A 21,444-nucleotide genomic window follows, 5' to 3' on the forward strand; every position below is an offset into this window, starting at 1 on the left:
CATTTTGTGTGTTGCTCAGGGTTTCCAGCATCCGCAGGATCTCTTGTGTTTACAGTGAACGTTGGTTCCAGCAGAGGCTCTGATTGTTTACCCGTACATATACCTAGGACCTTTGGTTCCACAGCCAGTCAGTAATTAAAAAGAAATTGGTGCTGTCATGATCAATTAACTGACAGCAGTTTGTTCAAAAGAGACTGAATGCATAATTATGCTTATTTGGAAAGCACAAAAACAGATTTGAAATAAGCAGTTGCAAACGAGCTTTCAAGATGCTGAATAAAAACAAAGCTCATGGCCAAAACAGTTTCCCTACTGTATTCCAGAAAATCTTAATCACCTATTTAGCTTTAAAATAACATTAAACCTCTGGGCATCGCATGAGTTTAGAACAACTGTAGAACATGATTTGAAGTTTATGAAGTCTGTGTGGACGTGTTGAACTTTATTTCAATTTTTCTCGCTTTCCCCAGGATTCACCCGGCCCAGCCTGAAAAGTGTTAAAAATGAGAGATCTTCCTACTTCCGAAGAAAAGAGAAGAGGTTTCGATTCTTTATTAGGCGCATGGTGAAATCACAGAGTTTTTATTGGATAGTACTATGTGTGGTGGGGCTAAACACTCTTTGTGTTGCCATTGTCCACTATGACCAGCCACTGTGGCTCACTGAGGCACTATGTAAGTGTGTGCAAAGCTTATTTTCACGTACGTTTTCACTTTAAAATATTTGGAAGAGCTATGTTCATTGATCCCAAAGAAAACCGCTAAGCTCATTATCTTTGTGTTTAAAGAGGAATTTCATTTTACTTGGGTAAAGGATAATTTATTCCGAGTTACAAATGACATTGCCCAGCAGAAGCTTGCTGGCTTTCTGGGAGATGTCACAGAATATTTCTTCCTTTGGGAGAGTCGGTACCATTTTCACTCCTCTCCCACTTGTCAACGCCGACTTGATCAGGTTCAGATTAAACGCCATTGCAGTGTGTTATCCATAAATCCCGACAATGCCGGACATGACCTTGCAAACGTACGCAATGCTTGCTTCAGTCATGATCACTTTTTAAAACTGGTAATTTTGAAACCATTGAGTTTGAACATAAATGTAAAAATAATCTGTGCAAGATTAAATTTCTCAGTTATTGAAAAGAATTTTTGAAAAATATAGATCTTCTGTAAATCAGAGTGACCACAGCTTAAGCTACATATTGTGACCTTTCATGTCTGTGGGATGGTTCCCAGGAGTAGACAGGGTTAGAAGTGATGACAGTCACTTCCTCAATCCGGCCATCTGATTGTGGAACCTAGCTGCATGAGCAAGACAGCAGGTTTCATAATACTCCACCAATACCCTAGCGTAAGACAGAGATCAGTGCTTTATCATGTCTAATTACTTGGTCACTTTACCTTCAAAAATGATTTTTGAAAATTCCTGTTGTTAGTGCTTGATCCATTTTGTAACTCGAAAGTGTTGGAGGAAATGGAAACTTAGGGCCAAAGCATCAGTCATTGTTATTACAAGACCATAGATTCACTCCACTACCTTGACTACACTTCCTCCCACCCTACCTCCTGGAAGGACTCCATTCCACTCTCATTGTTCCTCTTTCTCTGATGAAACATTATGCAAGACAAATCCAGAGTTATGCCTTGCCCACCAACATGGTGGACAGACCCCTTGAGCACATATCATAATCTTCCCACACCTCTGCTCTCACCCCCTTGCCTCCTTGGACAGAGAAAAATCAGATCTCTCCTCCCAGCCCTTCCATTCAGTGCTCCACATTCAATGGATCACTCTTCACAATTTCTACATCTTCCCTTCCAGCATGTTGAGGGTACCCTATGATTCTTGACTCACCATTCCCTCGTTCATCTTTACCAGTGATTGATATCAGCTTCTATCTCATATTTGCTAAGCTTGCATTCTATTTAACAGCTGCCACTTGTAAGATCAGAAGCAGATGTGATAAACTTATAACTAACAGTTTGTTCAGCTTCTGGTGCTAAATGGAAGTCAGTCTTCAGTTGCTAAAGTGTAAATGGAAAGCAATAATCAGATTGAAGTTAAACAAGTATTGTCTGTAGAATCACTTTGCAAATAAGCTTTATAGGAAGTAGAAACTCTGCCTGTGGCAAGCAGATGCTAGGCACTGTGCCTGCTTTATTATTGCTCAAGGATGCAGTATAAGGCAACAGTTGTTTAACATGGGTTCTTTCAAACAGACAAGCTGACTCCTATGTTGCTTAGTTCAAGTAAGCTTACAGAACAGATTGATAATATCATTTAGCTTATCAATATTTGATGTGTTTATAGTTGGAAGGGTTTATGTGCTCAAGGAAGTTAGCTTCCCAGCATTAAATGTGAACTGTGAATGTTAAGCTGAGGTCTGTGTCTCTGAGAATGGTTTTTAGACCATTTGTGTTGAAAGGATATCTGAGAAAATATCATATACAGTACTTGTGAGGTCACGCAAATGGCTGAAAAAAGTATAAAATGTATAGAGCAGTTCAGGCTTCTTTTGGGATGGGACAAAGAACATCAAGAACCAATGAAAGAGACAAGGGGTGAACAAGAATTCATTCCTCCAGCTTCGGTTCCTGCAATAGACGACTCGTTCGTCTGCAACTCGAGGGTATGTTTTTAGCTTATAGGCATCATGCCTGTGCTTTGGAAATCCTTCATGTTTAGTCTTTTATGCTAAAGAAATGTTTTGTCCTTTATCATCTGTGTTTGAGAAATCCTTTGGACTCTCTACTCTTTGCTTTGAGTTTTGGAAATGTTTTGTTTTAAGAAATGGTTTGTAATTTGGGAGTGTTTTATAATGTTTCAAGATAAGATAGAAGTCCTCTGTGAGTTTTAAATGTGTTTTCAGAATGTTGTTTGGATTTAAACGTGTATCACTGAAAATACAAATGAACTGTGTTTTAAGCTACTTAGTTAGCTTGAAGTATCTTCTTCTTGGTAGGGAGAGAGAACCCACTGATTGAATAGTGGGTATTGGCAGCTGAACTCACTGTGGAGAATAAACAGGAAAGTAAATTAGTTTTTGAAGATTGAATAGTTACAGTATTCTCCCTTTAGTGAGGGTACTCGTGACTATTTATATCTGACAGAGCTAAATGTCTTTGTTTGCATTTAGAACTTCACGGTCAGCAAACCCAACAATATCACAGCTCTCCCTGTGGAACAGCAGCAGATGCAGCACCTGCTCTCTCATCCCTTTCATTTCTCCATTCAGGGAGCCAAACAGTATTTCCAGATGAAGCCACAATTCAAGTGGAACCTCTTCCAAACCAGTGCGCTGGAAATGCAGACTCGGTGACTGGTTTTCAGACTGCTCGAGCTCAATCCACAGGAGAGACCATGAGCTTCCAGTGCCTACCATTTTAATTCAGCCCACTCTCTTTTCTCTGTCTCACCTGCCCATGGTCTCCTCCCCTGTTACACTGAGACCCAACATAGGCTCAAGGAACAGCAGCACATCTTCTGTCCAGGCATTTTGTAGCCTTCTGGATTCAGTATTGTATTCTCCAGCTTCTAATGACCCTTTCTCTGCTCATGGCTCTGGCCATTTCTGTTGTTAATGTTTGTCTGCAATCCTGGCTCAGTTTATTTTTCCAGTTCATTTACATTCTTTCTGCTCTCCATAAGCACTCCTTGCCCTGCTATTTGCAACACATCACACTCTTTTGTCACTCTCTAGCTGACTCATTAACAACTCTTTCCCATAGCAACCTTGACTTCAACCTATCACACGTGTACCCCTGTTCCTACCTGCAACACCACTGACTTCACCGCGGCTTCAAACCATCTTCTCATTTCCTTTCTCAATCTATCAGCATCCTGGGACATTTGCCTCTGAACTGCATCACTTATCCACTTTGGAGTTCTGGCAGGCTTTACAGGACCAATAACAGTTATCACTAAAAGTTACTGAAATTTTGAAAATGAAATATTAATTTGTATCTCTGCTCACTTGATCTGCAAGAATTAGACTCTTTATTTCTTCTTGTTACACTTTTCCTTTGAACTATTTCAATGTTTTCTCTATCCTTGTAAGAGCTTTACGCTTGTTGCAGGTCTTTATTTCACAATGAACCTTAGCCCTTTCCCTCTTCAGTTCCTAATTACTTAATGTGTTTTAGTATTATTCTCTGAATTAATAAATGGATAATTTAAAATTGATAAAAGGTTGCCTTCTTTATGTGGGAGATTATCTGAGTTTGGGATATTAAAAGCAGTATCTGTTGCATCAGTTCAGGGTAGGGCAGATAAACAGTTAAGTACTTGAGAATATAAACTCTCATTTTTGTTTCAGATTTTGCTGAGTTTGTTTTCCTTGGGCTTTTTCTAACTGAGATGTCCTTGAAGATGTACGGTTTGGGCCCAAGAAACTACTTCCATTCTTCATTCAACTGTTTTGATTTTGGGGTAAGATTGACCTTGTTGGCTTGCAAGCAGCCAGTGAAGTTATTAATGTTGATAGCTCGCTAACTCAAGATGTGTTGTATTTTCTCAGGTGATAGTCGGTAGCATTTTTGAAGTCATTTGGGCAGCTGTCAAGCCAGGTACCTCATTTGGTATAAGTGTTCTTAGAGCTCTTCGATTACTCAGAATCTTCAAAGTAACCAAGTAAGGAGAATTTTATTGTTGTGAACGTCTTTGCTTACTTTATTCAGTTTTTGATGCGCTCTGCCATTAACCCTTTATTAAGCCTGCAGCCCCACATACCCCCAACGTCTGTCAGTTTGCCTATGCAGTTGGTTTTAACTTGTCCCAGATTTTCATTAACCTGCCATTTTTTCTCAAACAGAGAGAGATCAATGCACATGAACATGTAATGTGTATTGTTAGCTTTCTAGCTACAAATTATCCTCACTTCCTGGATAGATTCCTTAGACTGTACCTTCCAAACCTGGGGCTTCTACCGCCTGGAAGAACAAGGACAACAAAAGCATGGGAGCGCACTGTTATTATCGCTGGGTCAAGATCCTGGACCCCTCTGCCTAGCACCATTGTGGGTATACCCACATCCTAAAGAGTGCAGCAGTTCAAGAAAGTACCCCCATCTTCTCAAGGGTAGTTAGGGATGGGCAATTAAATGCTGGCTCAGCTTGTGAATAAAAATAAAGATTAAAATGTGGGTTGCAGTGGTAGAATATTTAATCTGAGTGATCCCAAATCCTTCAATGATTTTTGAGTGTCCCAGTGCACCTGTAGTACACTGCAATAGAATGCTATTCAAGGAGACAATTAATCCATTGTACTTCTGGTAGCTCTTGGATGAAACAATCTCATTAGTCTTAACAACTGTAACACAATGGTTAATAACTATGCCATTTTAAGAAATACTTTTTTTTACCAGTTATCCATGGAGAGCAGAAGTTGAACAATAATGCTGTCTCTATAATACTCCATGAGATCATCAATATGTATTGATCCACTGCCCTTTTATTAGACCTTGAATCGACTAATATTTCTGGGACTCGCTATTTCTGTCCAATGTGCTGTGGGATTCAGAAGTTTTCTGCTTGGCATTAACTTTGTTCTAATAATATCAAATAAATATCAACATTTTAATTACCAATTACATAAAAATTAATATAATGTAATATTGCAAACATGAGGAAATCTGCAGATACTGGAAATTCAAGCAACACACACAAAATGCTGGTGGAACGCAGCAGGCCAGACAGCATCTATAATAATATAGATGCTGCCTGGCCTGCTGCGTTCCACCAGCATTTTGTATAATGTAATATTGCCCTGCATTGGGATTTTTACATAAGGTCCTCATGGAGAGTTTGCGCAAGATAAATCCACTGTTTCTACTTTACCTGCAGCAGAATCGCAGTTCGACTGTTTGTAGGGCCGTAAGTTTGTGCTCCTGTTCCTGTGTATAAAGGGCATGGACACAGAGATCGGAGCCAAGTCTACTCAATTTGGAGGGCAAACAATACTTGTTCCATGCCATTTGTGCAAAGTTTTACTAGGCCAGCAATTAGCACCAGCCTTTAATGTTGCAGCTGTCTTATCTGGAAGGTTAAAACCTGCGTCAGTGTTACCTGAAGCTCAGTCCTACCTGCTTTGTCACTGGAGAATACAAAACATTTATCCCCAGGGAATGTTGCTTTAACTTCCATTATTACTGATTAACCTCCCCCTCCCCAATTACTACATCAACACCCTCTTCATAACCATACCAAACTGTACTTCAGAGCTGTACCAAACTGTATTGAACTTTATAACCATCACAAACTGTACTGAACTTCATAACCGTCCCAAACTGTATTGAACTTCATAACCGTCCCAAACTGTATTGAACTTTATAACCATCACAAACTGTACTGAACTTCATAACCGTCCCAAACTGTATTGAACTTCATAACTGTCCCAAACTGTACTGAACTTCATAACCGTCCCAAACTGTATTGAACTTCATAACTGTCCCAAACTGTACTGAACTTCATAACCGTCCCAAACTGTATTGAATTTCATAACTGTCCCAAACTGTACTGAACTTCATAACTGTCCCAAACTGTATTGAACTTCATAACTGTCCCAAACTGTATTGAACTTCATAACCGTCCCAAACTGTATTGAACTTTATAATTGTCCCAAACTGTACTGAACTTCATAACCGTCCCAAACTGTATTGAACTTCATAACTGTCCCAAACTGTACTGAACTTCATAACTGTCCCAAACTGTATTGAATTTCATAACTGTCCCAAACTGTACTGCACTTCATAACCATCCCAAACTGTATTGAACTTGATAACCGTCCCAAACTGGACTGAACTTCATAACCGTCCCAAACTGTATTGAACTTCATAACCGTCCCAAACTGTATTGAACTTTATAACTGTCCCAAACTGTACTGAACTTCATAACCGTCCCAAACTGTATTGAACTTCATAACTGTCCCAAACTGTACTGAACTTCATAACTGTCCCAAACTGTATTGAATTTCATAACTGTCCCAAACTGTACTGCACTTCATAACCGTCCCAAACTGTATTGAACTTGATAACCGTCCCAAACTGGACTGAACTTCATAACCATCCCAAACTGTATTGAACTTCATCACCGTCCCAAACTGTATTGAACTTCATAACCGTCCCAAACTGTACTGAACTTCATAACTGTCCCAAACTGTAACTTAATAACTGTAACTATGTTAGTAACTTTCCTGTGATACCTTGGGCTCTTAAGCAACCTTATGTATTGCACCTTGTCAAAGGCCTTCTGAAAGTCCAGATATACAACATTCACTGCGTCCCCTTTATCTATCCTACTTGTAATCTCCTCAAAGAGTTCCAACAAGTTTGTCAGGCAGGATTTTCCCTGAAGGAAACCATGCTGATTTTGTACTATCTTGTCCTGTGTTAACAAATACTCTATCACCTTATCCTTAACAATTGACTCTAACATCTTCCCAACCACTGAGGTCAGGCTAACTGGTCTATAACTTCCTTTCTGCTGTCTTCCTCCGTTCTTAAAGAGTGGAGTGACATTTGCAGTTTTCCAGACCTTTGGCACCATGCCAAAGTCCAGTAATTTTTGAAAGATCATTTCTAATGCCACCACAATCTCTAACACTACCTCTTTCAGAACCCTAGGGTGCAGTTCCTCTGGTCTGGCTGACTTGTGTACCTTTAGGTCTTTCAGCTTTTTGTGCACCTTTCTCTTGTAACAGTAATTGCACCCACTTCTGGTCCTTCACACTCTACAACATCAGGCATACTGCTAGTGTCTTCTACAGTGACGGCTGATGCAATGTACTCATTTAGTTCATCAGTCATGTCCGTCCCCTGTTATTATTTTTCCTTCCTCATTTTCAATAAGTGCCACAAGAAAAGTTATTGCAAGAAATAGAGGTCCTAATGTAGGTAGAAGATTGGCTGGCTAATAGGGAGGAAATAAATAGGTTTTTTGGAGTTGGCAAGATGTAATATGTGGTATGCCACATAGATGAGAAGGAAGTGCTTAGCTTTAAAACTCGTATAAATGATTTGGGGGAAGGCACTGGTGTGCGTACGTGCGCGTGTGTGTAAAACTTGTGGACGAATGCATATGAGTAGTAATGTGAAGAGGACATATGGAGTGGTGGTGGGGTAGTGAGTGGATAATGACATAATGAATTGGTCCATTTTGATCGGAACATAAAAAGAAAGGAAGGGGAATGTCACATAAGTAATGAAAGGAAGCTGAAAACACAGGACAGTACCATACAGGAGCCCATGATTTCATATTAAAGTAATTCCCTTCTACCTGCTAGTAATCCACATCCCCCATTCTGTGAGCAAACACGAGGAAATCTGCAGATGCTGGAAATTCAAACAACACACACAAAATGCTGGTGGAACACAGCAGGCCAGGCAGCATCTATAAGGAGAAGCGCTGTCGACGTTTCGGGCCGAGACCCTTCGTCAGGACTAACCGAAAGGAAAGATAGTAAGAGATTTGAAAGTAGTGGGGGGAGGGGGAAATGCGAAATGATAGGAGAAGACAGGAGGGGGTGGGATGAAGCCAAGAGCTGGAAGGGTGATTGGCGAAAGTGATACCTCCATTCTGTGCATGTTCCTATGACTATCACACAGCCTCTTAAACACCACCATCACAACTGCCTCAACTACTCCCTGTGGCAGCCCATTCCAGGCACTCAGCTTGCCCGCCCATCTCCTTTAAACATTGCGAAAGAAAATTCTGAATAACGGGTTAAAATATCTGAGTTGTTAACATCCCGCACCTTCCTTTAATTAGCAATATGTCTAGTGCTGGCCTTAGTGCATAACACAGCTGTGTAAACAACATGAAGGAAGTGTAGCTCATAGCTTATAGGGTGGACCCTGTGGGCTGTCATGTCTCTGACAATTAAAAAAGTGTTCTGGTTTTTCTTCATCTGTCAGGTACTAACATTTAAAACAAATTGTACATTTGCACTTTAGTGGCTTACTGAATCTAAGGATTCAATGAACCTTCTATATGTCATAAATAATGACTCAGCATTCGGCCCGGGTTCTCAGCACACATGCAACAATCTACTGCAGTGTCAGGGGTGTTCTGACAACCCAGCTCTGTGTTGTGGGCAGGAAAGAGACCACCTCTGGCATTTCTGTGGGGATTGATAAACTGCATAGGATGGGCATTTTTTAAAACTTTAACTGATGTAACTGACTTTCTGTCTGCATGTTTAAGAAGGCTTGACTGTTATTCTTTGGAAGACTTGTTGGTCGCAACCATTAGGGAGTCATTCTTCCCCGATTAATAAATAAAGGTACTCTCTAGTCACTTCAAAAGTCTGTGTCCAATTTATTTGTGACCTACTTTAATTGGATTTCCTTTGCAAATTTATTTCCCGAACATCTGTCATAATTTTATAAACTTTGATCAAAAATCTGAAAGCGTTAAGGTATCTGGGTATTTCATTGAATTTAAACTAAACATATCCCTTCAGCCTACACAAAGTCCAACTCCCTCCATGCCCTGAACATCAATGTGCCTATTTACATAGAACAATAGAGCATAGAACAATCCAGCACAGTACAGGCCCTTCAGCCCACAGTGTTGTGCCGACCCTTAAACCCTGCCTTCCATATAACTCCCCACCTTAAATTCCTCCATACGCCTGTCTAGTCTCTTGAACATCTCTATTATATCTGTCTCCATATCACCCCTGGCAGTGCTTGAACCCCACACCCCCTTTTCTACCTTTTTACCCTTTGGTATTTGGCATTACAGACCCAGGAAAGGAAGGCCAATGCAATGCTGGCATTCATTTTGAGGGGATTGGAGTATAGGAGCAGGGATGTAATACTGAGGCTTTGTGGGTCCTTACAGATCATATTTGGAATGTAATTTTTGTATCTTTGTCTGGGGAGGGGGTTTGTGTTGGCATTAGAGAGGGTCTGGAGAAGGTTTGGGGGGTGAATCGTGGGAATTAGGGGGTTGTCATGTGGGGGGGGGGTGTTTGATGGCCTGTTTGGAGAGTTGGAGAGGGATCTCATTGAAGCCTATCAAGTGCTGACGAAGAGCCTGGGTGGAGAGCATGTTCCGTGTGGTAAGGGGGTCTGGGACTGGGAGGGCACAGCCTCGGGTGGAGGGGCATCCTTTGGAACAGAGATGGGGAGGAGTGTTTTTGGCTGGAAGGGTGATGAATCTGTGGAACTTGTTGCTACGGACAGCTGTGGAGACCGGGTCATTGGGTGTATTTGGAGTGGAGGTCGAAAGGTTCCTGATCAGTCGGGGTGTTAAAGGTTGTGGACAGAATGCTGGAGATTGGGGTTGAAAGGGATAATAAATCAGCCATGATGGAATGGTGGAGTAGACTCAATGGGCTGAATAGCCTAATTCTGCTACTAGAGCTAGGGGACATAGCCTCAAGATTTGGGGAGTAGGTTTAGGACAGAAATGAGGAGGAACTGCTTTTCCCAGAGAGTAGTCAATCTGTGGAATTCTCTGCCCAAAGAAGCAGTAGATGCTACCTCAGTAAATATAATTAAGGCAGGGTTGGATAGATTTTTGCATAGTAAGGGAATTAAGGGTTATGGGGAAAAGGCAGGTAGGTGGAGATGATCAGCCATGATCTTACTCAATGGTGGAGCAGGCTCTACGGGCCGGATGACCTATTCCTGCTCCCATTTCTTATGTTGCTATGTCTTGTGAATGATTCTCTAAAGGCCAGTGAGCTGGTATATGAATAATCAGGGAAGCTTAACAGATTGTTGTCTCAGTAAAGCAGCCAGCATAATGAAACTGTGAACTTTCAACTGTGGACTTTCTCCCTTCTCTCCTCTTCCATTGAGCAGAACACCAAAGTGTGAAAGCATGTACTGTCAGACTCAAAGACAGCTTCTATCCCGCTGTTATAAAGCTATTAAATGGTTCCCTAGTACAATAACTTAGACTCTTGACCTCACAATTTATCTCGTTATGATCTCGCACCTTGTTGTTTACCTGCACTCCACTTCTCTGTAGCTGTTGACCTTTATTCTGCACTGTTAGTGTTTTACTTGTCCTACCTCAATGCACTATGCAATGATCTATCTGTATGCAAGACAAGCTTTTCACTGCATCTCCCTACGTGTGGCACTAATAAACCAATTCCAATTCCAAAAAAAAAAGGATAGTTATGCTTCAGTTTCATGGAACATTGATGATACATTTCTGGAGTATTGTATTTGTCACCTGTCTTAATAATAACTATAGGAATGTTAATACATTAGAAGACATTTAAGGAACATTTCTTACACAGATATTTTTAACAGGCAGCTTAAATCTGCATGAATGGTAACTAGATTGAAGCATTTAAAACTGTGAGGGTTCTGACAGGGAACGTTTACTCTTGTAAACCACTTAAGAATGTGAAGTTTTTGTCTTGGATGATAATTGGAAACCTCTTACTCAGGGTATGCTGGAAGCAAAGTCCTTTTGACATTAGAGCTGGGAAATTCTTGACAAGAAAAGGGTGAAATGTTACCAGAGTAGGTGGAAAAGTGTGGCTGAGGTTATAGTTAGATCACCATTGAACGTGGGTCTCTCTCAAGGACTGAGTTCCAACGGTGGTATCTGAGGCTGATGTTTGTATATTTAACAGAATCTCTAGCTATTAGAGCTGCTGCAATATATGAGATCGTTAAAGGAAGCCGTCAGCATATGTGAGCTTTGTGAACAAGCTGTCCAATTAGTCCACGACCTGCTAACTTCCCTTGCATTTTCCTTGGTTTTCATCATTGCAACATCCTGAAAGCAGGCATTTTATTGTAACCGTACATAGTCAGTCACTTAAGTACCAAAATGAGAAATGCTTTTCTTGTGGTTAGAATTGAAGGCTCACCACTGCTCTTCAGTAATTACTTGCTCCCAAACCCTTCCAATTGTGAATCGGCGAGCATTCTTTTTCATACATCAAACATTTTTTAAGTGCATTTTAATGCCATGTGAAATCTTCATGAAATAGCCAAATACCTGTAATTTCACCAGGTAATTTATGCATATCAGTGTGTATTATCTCTGTCAGTTCCAGTGATGTCACTTCTGTTAATAAAAAGCAACACAGAATGCTGGATGAACTCAGCAAGCCGGGCAGCATCTCTGGAGGAGGATAAGCAGTCGACATTTCGGGCCAAGACCCTTCAAGACTGGAAAGGAAGGGGGCAGAAGCCAGAATAAGAAGATGGGGAGGGGAGAGGAGTACAAGCTGGTTAGGTGATAGGTGAGACCAGGTGAGGGAGAAGGTGGGTGAGTGGGGGAGGGGTGATGAAGCAAGAAGCTGGGAGGTGATAGGTGGGAGAGAGAAAGGGCTGAAGAAGAAGGAATCTAATAGGAGAGAACAGTGGCCTATAGAAGGAAGGAAACCAGAAGGATGTATTGGGCAGGTGAGGAGAAGAGAAGAGGTGAAAGGGTCACCAGATTTCCAGCATCTGCAGAATCTCTTGTGTTAATAAAAACTGAATGCTTTGACGTGATTGATGTTCATCCTGTAATTTATTTTAAACCGTTTCAATTTTTTGGAGCTATCTCGACCAATCCTGGAAGCATTCCATCACTGAACGTGTACTCCCCTTCCCTCACCTTTCAACATTCTGTACGGATCGTTTTCTTCACAACTCCCTGGCCTGGACTTCTCTTCCCACCCACCTCTCCCCACTGCACAACACATCCCCAGGAAACCACAGGGGGTGCAACCTTTTCCCACCGTCCAGCAGCATAAACATTTTTTGTCCAGCTGGAGCAGAAACTCACTTGTACCACTTACACTTATAGCATGTTTGCTGTTAACATTGGCTAACACTTTGTGACGCAGCTGTGGTCGGCCCATAGGAGTGATCGGAGCTTTTGTTGCCTTTCACTTCAATACCCTATCCCAGTTCTAACCTAACCTCTGTGTTGCTACCCAACTCAGGCTCCAGGAACAGCATTCACCTCCTGCCTGCGTACATTACAGCAGGCAGGACACCATGTTGAATTCTCCAAGCGCTCTTTCCCCTGTTTGGATCAGACTGGCCATTTTTGCCTGCCAACCCTGTTTTCTGTCAGTTCACCGTCTAGCCTGCCGGATTTTCTCACGTTTTCTGCAACTTACACAAACTTGTTTTCTCCCCGAAATGTTAACTGTCCCTCTTCCCGTAGATGCTGCCTGACCTGTTGAACTTTTCCAGCCTTTTCCGCTTCTGTTCCGAAATTTCTCAAAGGGTGACATCATACAAAGATTGAAACATCTCGGGCCGCTTGCATAGCTTTATTGTAGAATCTCGTGTCAGCAGAGGTGGGAAAAGAAACCGTTTGTGGCTACTGGGGTAAATCGATTGGTCTGTTTTTATAGGTACTGGAACTCATTGCGAAACCTGGTGGTGTCTCTGCTGAACTCCATGAAGTCCATTATCAGCCTGCTGTTCCTGCTCTTCCTGTTCATTGTGGTCTTTGCCTTACTTGGAATGCAGCTCTTTGGGGGACAGTAAGTTGGACTTTGGTGAATTTGAAATCGTTCCTCGTTACGTGTTTATACTGGAAAATTTGTCGCACTTTGGGGGACAGTAAGTTAGATTGTGGTGAATTTGAAATTTTTCTTTGTTATGTGTTATTACTGTAAAATTAAAGGTACAGTTTATAACTATATAACCATATAACAATTACAGCACAGAAACAGGCCATCTCGGCCTTTCTAGTCCATGCCGACACTTACACTCACTTAGTCCCATTGGCCCGCACTCAGCCATAACCCTCCATTCCTTTCCTGTCCATATACCTATCCAATTTTACTTTAAATGACAATACCGAACCTGCCTCTACCACTTCTGCTGGAAGCTCATTCCACACAGCTACCACTCTCTGAGTAAAGAAATTCCCCCTTGTGTTACCCTTAAACTTTTGCCCCCTAACTCTCAAATCATGTCCTCTTGTTTGAATCTCCCCTACTCTCAATGGAAAAAGCCTATCCACGTCAACTCAATCTATCCCCCTCATTATTTTAAATACCTCTATCAAGTCCCCCCTCAACCTTCTATGCTCCAAAGAATAAAGACCTAACTTATTCAATCTTTCCCTGTAACTTAGGTGCTGAAACCCAGGTAACATTCTAGTAAATCTTCTCTGTACTCTCTCTATTTTGTTGATATCTTTCCTATAATTCGGTGATCAGAACTGTACACAATACTCCAAATTCAGCCTTATCCAATGCCTTGTACACTTTTAACATTACATCCCAACTCCTATACTCAATGCTCTGATTTATAAAGGCCAGCATACCAAAAGCTTTCTTCACCACCCTATCCACATGAGATTCCACCTTCAGGGAACTATGCACCATTATTCCTAGATCACTTTGTTCTACTGCATTCTTCAATGCCCTACCATTTACCATGTATGTCCTATTTGGATTATTCCTACCAAAATGTAGCACCTCACACTCATCAGCATTGAACTCCCATCTGCCATCACTCAGCCCACTCTTCTAACTGGCCTAAATCTCTCTACAAGCTTTGAAAACCTACTTCATTATCCACAATGCCACCTACCTCCTACCTCAGTTTGAGGATAAAAAGGAAAAAAAATCACAAAGTGGAGAAAAAAAAATCGGAGGTGAAACTATGTTTTTAAAATATCACCACAATTTGGTCATTCCACATAATTACAACATTGATGATTATTAAATAATTACATAATTTTTGAAAAGTTTTAATGGTTGAGTAACTTCAAATGGTGGTTTCCTTTTATTGTGCTCACGCCAATACCCACTGGCATGTCTTGTTTGCAAGTTCATTCTAAAAATCCACTGCATGTGGTTTCTCAGCATCTGTCCATTCTGCTCCCCACGTCCGCAGGACATTGTGAAACACTACAAGTTCTGGATAAAAGTGTTCATACTAAGCCAGGCTTTTCGGTGTTCGTCCCTGTGATACTGCTGCCTTGCTCCCGGGACTTGTGGACCAGTCTGCCTCCCAACAGTGGCTAAATGAAAATGTGGCTTTGTTCATTTCATAGGTTTAATTTTGAAGATGGAACCCCTCCAACAAATTTTGATACGTTTCCAGCTGCAATTCTCACTGTGTTTCAGGTAAAAGTAAAGCTTTTAATGACTGAAATTCTTTTTTATAAACAATTTTGTCTCTTAATCATCTCTCCTTTCTTGGATTCAAGGGCAGCGTGTAATGAGCTTGTAAAGACATCAGCACTGAGCAACACTGACCACAAAGCACTTGGCGTCTCACTCATTTTCTAGGTCTTTTGCACTCAGAAAAGCTTTACGAAAATGAATGTAAATGCACAGAACAGCCGGTTGTACAACGTTCAAAAGACCGAGCATGGGAAAATAACTCAGTAAAGCATTGGCCGATCCTAATGGCTGGTTTGTGGTTTCATCCGCAATATGGATTGCAGAAACTATCACCTCCTGCTATGATTCTCCTACTAAAACTCCTCAATATATGTGAACCAGAGAGCTTGTGTGACATGCTCAACCTTGTTCTACCTAATGCACAGTGTAATGAACTACTGTATGAACAGTATGCAAGGCAATTTTTTCTCTATCTTAGTACCTGTGACAAAAGTAAACCAATAATTAAACTAGCTTAACATCAATACATCCATATCCATTGAATATCTGAGTATTGATGTGTTTTCCTATTAAAGCTTTGGCATTGCTGGCAGCTCCCACTAAGTTCATCCCTTTGCTGGATCCTATCTGATCCCTCATTGGTAGCGGAGAGATACAAAACACAACCCTAAATCTGCGTCCTTATCTGTTTAAAACACTACAAGCACAAGTTAAATCATTAATATTACAAAAGGGGAGATTTTTTTTTAAATATGTTCACTTGTGGTATTTGCACTTAACCTTGGCAATGCGTTTCCAAGTAACTAGACATTTAGAACAAATTGAACTTTTAATCAGTACGATGATGATGAATGTTCAGTGATTTTGTTATTGTTAATCCCATAGATCCTGACAGGAGAAGATTGGAATGCAGTTATGTATTATGGAATTGAATCACAAGGAGGAGTGAAAAAGGGAATGTTTTCATCGGTTTATTTTATTATATTGACGCTATTTGGAAACTGTATCCTTTGAGTCTTGGTCAGCTCTCTGAGGAGAGTGAATGGGGACAAGAGGCCTTCCCACCTGCTGTTCCAACAGTGCACTGACTAATCACCTCCCTCGTCAACTCCCCACATTCATAGAAACGTAGAAAACCTACTGCACAATACAGGCCCTTCGGCCCACAATGCTGTACTGAACATGTCCTTACCTTTAGAAATTACCTAGGGTTACCCATAGCCCTCTATCTTTCTAAGCTCCATGTACCTATCCAGGAGTCTCTTGAAAGACCCTATCTGATCCTCAGTGTTCAAAAATCATTTGTGTTAAACTCTAGTTATCACGGCTTTATCTTTGCTTGCCTGTTGGCTTCCACCAATGCAGAGGATTACTACTCCTCAGTTCACTGAATGGGGCAAATCTTGGGGATTTGTAGCAGATATGACACCAACATTTAAAAGTCATTTAGATAGACACATGATCAGGCAGGGAATGAAGGGGTATAGGCCTTAGGCAGAGAGGTGGGATTAATTTCAATTGATTTCATGGGCAGTGCAGACATTGTGAGTGAAGGACCTGTTCTGTGTCCCATTACAACATGGAAATCAAGTAATCTATGTAAACTGAGCTGGGACGGATTTTCAGCTGTATAAACCCCGGATATATTTGTGAAAAAATTGTGAATGCGTGTTCATGAGCTAACGAATAAACAAGAGAGAGGACTGTGCTGTGGACCATCCTGCTATTCTTTGACCTCAAAGCAATTATCTTTCCTTAGCCTCATCATAAACAGACACTCTTCTCAATGTCTTCCTGGCCATTGCTGTTGACAACCTGGCAAATGCACAGGAGCTAACAAAGGTTAGCTGTCTTTTGTAAAACTAGCAGTAAACGTTCAGAGACACAGACCAAACACTTGCTGTGGTTCTCCCCTTGGTCTTTGCTTATAATGGAAGGCAAGGTGCTTTTCTAAAATCCTATTTAGGAACAGATTACTCTTGCTAAAGAATGATGTGCTTTAAGTGTGATAAAAGCTTATTAGACACAACAAATCACAAAGGGTCTTTTATTCTTATCGTTGTCGGCTCTGAAACCTTCTTGACACAATTGAGTTGGAGGGTGACAACCATTAATTATAAAATCAGTGTGTTTAAGATGGTGAGAAATAGAAAGATGTTGGAGTACAAAAGGTACTTGGGTGGCCTGATATACAAATTACAACATGTTAGCATGGAGGGGTAGGAAGTGATAGGAAGGACAAATGATAATGTGTGGACAGATTATGTATCAGAGTAAACAACACACACACACACAAAATGCTGGAGGAACTCAGCAGGCCAGGAGCATCTATGGAAAAGAGTACAGTTGACGTTTCGGGGCGAGGCCCTTCAGTAGGACTGGAGTAAAAAAGCTGAGAAATAGATTTAAAAGGTGGAGGGAGAGGAGAGAGAAACACAAGGTGATGGGTGAAACCAGGAGGGGGAGAGATGAAGTAAAGAGCTGGGAAGTTGATTGGTGAAAGAGATACAGGGCTGGAGAAGAGGGAGTCTGATAGGAGAGGACAGAAGGCCATGGAGGAAAGAAAAGGGGGAAGGAGCACTAGAGAGAGAGACGATGGGCAGGCAAGGAGATAATGTGAGAGAGGGAAAAGGGGATGGGGAATGGTGAAGGAGAGTGGGGGTGGCCATTACTGGAAGTTCAAGGAATCGATGTTCATGCCAGCAGGTTGGAGGCTACTTAGATAGAATATAAGATGTTGTTCCTCCAACCTGAGTGTGGCTTCATCATGACAGTAGAGGAGGCAATGGATTGACATATCAGAATGGGAATGGGAAGTGGAATTAAAATGGGTGGCCACTGGGAGATGCCACTTCTTCTGGCAGACGGAGTGTAGGTGCTCAGCGAAACAGTCTCCCAATCTACATCGGTATACAATCTACACCGATATACAGGAGGCGACACCGGGAGCACCGGATACAGTACACGGTCCCAGCAGACTCACAGGTGAAGTGTCGCCTCACCTGGAAGGACTGTTTAGGGCCCTGAATGGTGGTGAGGGAGGAGGTGTAGGGGCAAGTGTAGCACTTGTTCCACTTGCCAAGATAAGTGCCAGGAGGGAGATCAGTGGGGAGGGATGAACAGACAAGAGAATCGTGAAGGGAATGATCCCTGAAGAAAGTTGGTAGGAAGGAAAGATGTGCTTGGTGGTCGGATCCCACTGGAAATGGCAGAAATTCCAGAGAATTATGTGCTGGTGGGGTGGAAGGTGAGAACAAGAGGAACCCTGTCCCTGGTGGGATGGTGGGAGCATGGGAGGAAAGCAGACGTGCATAAAATGGAAGAGAGGCGGTTGCGAGCAGCGTTGATGGTGGGGGAAGGGATGCCCCTTTCTTTAATTTAGAGGAGGCCACACCGGGAGCAATAGTGTGAGTTTATTCCTTGGCTGAGAAAGTCGTCAGTGAGGAGAGATTAAGCACATTGGACATATTTTAGAAGAATGAGAGGTGATCTCGTTGAAATAAAAATAAATATAAATCCTCTAAATAAAATCCTCTGAATTCAGCCTCCTTAAATGTGAATTGTTCTCTCCTCCAACTTGAGAATGTCTAATTATTGAGTGACACCATGGCATAAATCAGAGGATAAAAGCAATGGTGTTCTTCCAGGCTAACCTCTTCCCAAACACTCTGAAAAAGAGTAATGGGTGTTCAAAGTGAGATTCAGGAGCTTGCAAGAGAGGGGATTGATGGAGAGTGGGTTTGTGTTGCACACTGTGGGTTTGTTGTGTTGCAACAAAATCTGTGGCAGCCAGGTCCTGTCAGCCGCGTATCGCGCATTCTCCTTCTGCCCACGCCCAAGTGACACCTGCTTCCGATGCACACTTTGTTCAGAAGCGAGCGGCTTATCCTCCTTCCACAAACTACAGGAGAGGGAAGGGAATCCCAAGTCCAGGAAATGGCTATCATGAATCAATCACCAATTTAAATATTTCTGAAGTTAACTAGTATTCAGGGAAGGTGCGGTTGTTTTAAAATGTGATTGAAAGCTCTCTCGAGTAGTATCACATGTCTGAGATATTTGAGCTCAGGTTCAATGAATTCTTGTAACAACATTGAATGAAGAAGAAGAAGCAGAAGGCCCTTAACTCCAAGAGGAGTCATCAGGACACCATTTTTTTTCAATGCAGGCTTTCATTTTTACAAGGCCTAGTTGCTAGCTCAACCCAGCACGAACAGAAAGCATGCAAGGGAGCCAGCTGGATTCGAACTCGGGAGATGGAAGCCTTCATTCCAAAGTCCAGCACTGATGCCACTACGCCACCAGCTAGCTAACATCAAGTGCCTCAAAAGAAATTTAGAAACTTGCCTATAGTGTACTGGCATATTTTTATATGAAATATGGTACTGGTGACAACTCTCTCCAAAGCAATTTTCACTTGCTTAGTAAAACAGTGTTGAGGAGTTACAGCGACCCATAGTTGATGTAATAATTAGATATTCGAAGTTTTGTGTTGTGGACATTGCTGGTAACACCTGCAACGATTGACCATTTTTTAATTGCCTTTGAAGTGGAGGTGGTAAGCTTCCTTCTGGAACTGCTGTGATCCTCCAGATGAAGGTTCTCCCACAGTGCTAGTGGGGCAGACCTCACATTAATGAGGGCTGGCCGTATCAATGAGGACTGAGATCCTCTTATTCCGGAGTGTTGCTGAGCTGTTTTTATTCCACACCTGAGGAATATCCCATTAACTCCCTGACTTCCACCTATCATCTCCCAGCTTCCAGCATCATTCCCACCCTCATCTGCCTATCTCCACCCCACGCCCAACCCCCGCTGGTCTCCACCTGGATCATTTTCTATCCATTCCCCACTCCACCCCCACAGATGCTGTCTGTTGCATCTCTCCTATTGAATCTGTCTCTCTGCATTAATATTATTATCTTCATTGATGGTGTATTTTCCCAAAGAATATCTGAATTGTGTCTTCTAGTAAAAGTTCTTCCTGCAAACAGAAGCAACTTCAGCAAACTTTGCAAGACCTCACAAATATGTTAACAAGGGAAATAAATATCATCCCAGTGTTCTCGTTTTGAAAGCTCAGTGTGTTCTTCAGCAAGATCCGTCAAAATAAGATTTGGCAGGCTCCAAATGAGGCAGAGTGTGTCTTAATATTGTTTCTCTCTTTAGGACGAAGAAGAGATGGAAGAAGCCAATATCCAGAAAAATACGATCCAAAAGGCAATGGAAGTTGCAGATGTCAGCCCAATATCTGCAACAAATCTATCCTTAGCAGCGTAAGTTCAGAATCCATGCAGCAGTCCTGTGCCTGGAAACTGCCTGTATGTGTCATTGCAGTTCATACGTTGTACTTCGCAAAGGCACGAAAATTTCCAGGGTTCCATTCTGATTTTATATCATATTTTAAGTTCAAATATTTTCGGACAGGCGAGGTATAGAATCTCTGGTGCCAGTGAGTTATCAGTTAATCCAAGGACCATGAAGGACACTGAAATAAGAATCAGCATTCAGAGCTAGAATGGCAGAAGCAGCTGAGATCTACATAACTGTTAGTTGGAAGCCTGCACGTTGGCTGAACGCAAGATCAGGCTAGACATGTTCCCGATTTTTCTGCTTGAGGTAATACCTGAGTGTTGCTGACATGGGAGGACTCCAGTAGACTGTCACTGACCCTGAAACCATGGTGGGGTGAGTACTGACTCCCTGTAATCTTCCAGTGGTGCAGCAGTAGAACCTGAACTTGGAGGATAAAGAACAAGAGCATTTCATGAATCCTGGTCCCTGCTGGAAGGAGTTAAAACTAAGAACATATAACAGTATAACAGCAAACCGTGTTGTACCAAACTAATTGAACTACTAATCAAAAGGTTACTAAACGAGGCCTCTCTGCCCTCATGAACTTCCCATCTCTCCATTCTCCACATTCATCTGCCTGTCTAAGAGTTTCTTAAACATCTCTAACGTATCTGCATTCACTACTACCCTTAGCAGCACCTTCCAGGGACATGAATGAACAAGTATTTTCATATAGAAGGTGGTACAAAACAAAGTTGCACATCTCTGAGTTGTTCCCTCTCGCCTTAAATCCATGCCCTGCAGTATTAGAAATTTCTACCCTGGGGGAGAAAGAAGATATTGGCTGCCTACAGTTTCTATGCCTCTCATGTTTGTATAAACCTCAACCAGGTCTTTCCCCCCAGCCTTTGCTGCTCCGGAGAAAACAACCCAAGTTTGTCTAACCCCCACATGGCACATACCTCTGATAAACCTCTCCTGAGTTGGAAAAGATGTGTCCAGATCTTTTTGCTAAACATCTAAGTTGGAGAGGATGTCGAAGTGAAGTACAGCACAGAAACAGGCCCTTCAGCCCATCTATCCCCTGCCAGAACC

At 41.9% G+C, this 21,444-nt stretch overlaps 1 protein-coding gene across 1 annotated transcript in view; it reads left to right on the forward strand.

Annotated features, from left to right (window-relative positions):
- The window catches only part of cacna1ba (calcium channel, voltage-dependent, N type, alpha 1B subunit, a), an 846,233-nt gene that overhangs the window by 611,924 nt on the left and 212,865 nt on the right, over window positions 1-21,444 (forward strand). Inside the window, exons 11-18 of the mRNA XM_073052070.1 lie at window positions 471-674; window positions 4,316-4,428; window positions 4,517-4,629; window positions 13,324-13,455; window positions 14,982-15,054; window positions 15,940-16,057; window positions 16,829-16,896; window positions 20,224-20,330. Of these exons, the coding sequence (XP_072908171.1) occupies window positions 471-674; window positions 4,316-4,428; window positions 4,517-4,629; window positions 13,324-13,455; window positions 14,982-15,054; window positions 15,940-16,057; window positions 16,829-16,896; window positions 20,224-20,330 (928 nt within the window). The remainder of the gene's footprint in view (window positions 1-470; window positions 675-4,315; window positions 4,429-4,516; window positions 4,630-13,323; window positions 13,456-14,981; window positions 15,055-15,939; window positions 16,058-16,828; window positions 16,897-20,223; window positions 20,331-21,444) is intronic.

Source organism: Hemitrygon akajei, chromosome 7 (assembly GCF_048418815.1).
Source record: "Hemitrygon akajei chromosome 7, sHemAka1.3, whole genome shotgun sequence".
Taxonomy (NCBI): Eukaryota; Metazoa; Chordata; class Chondrichthyes; order Myliobatiformes; family Dasyatidae; genus Hemitrygon; species Hemitrygon akajei.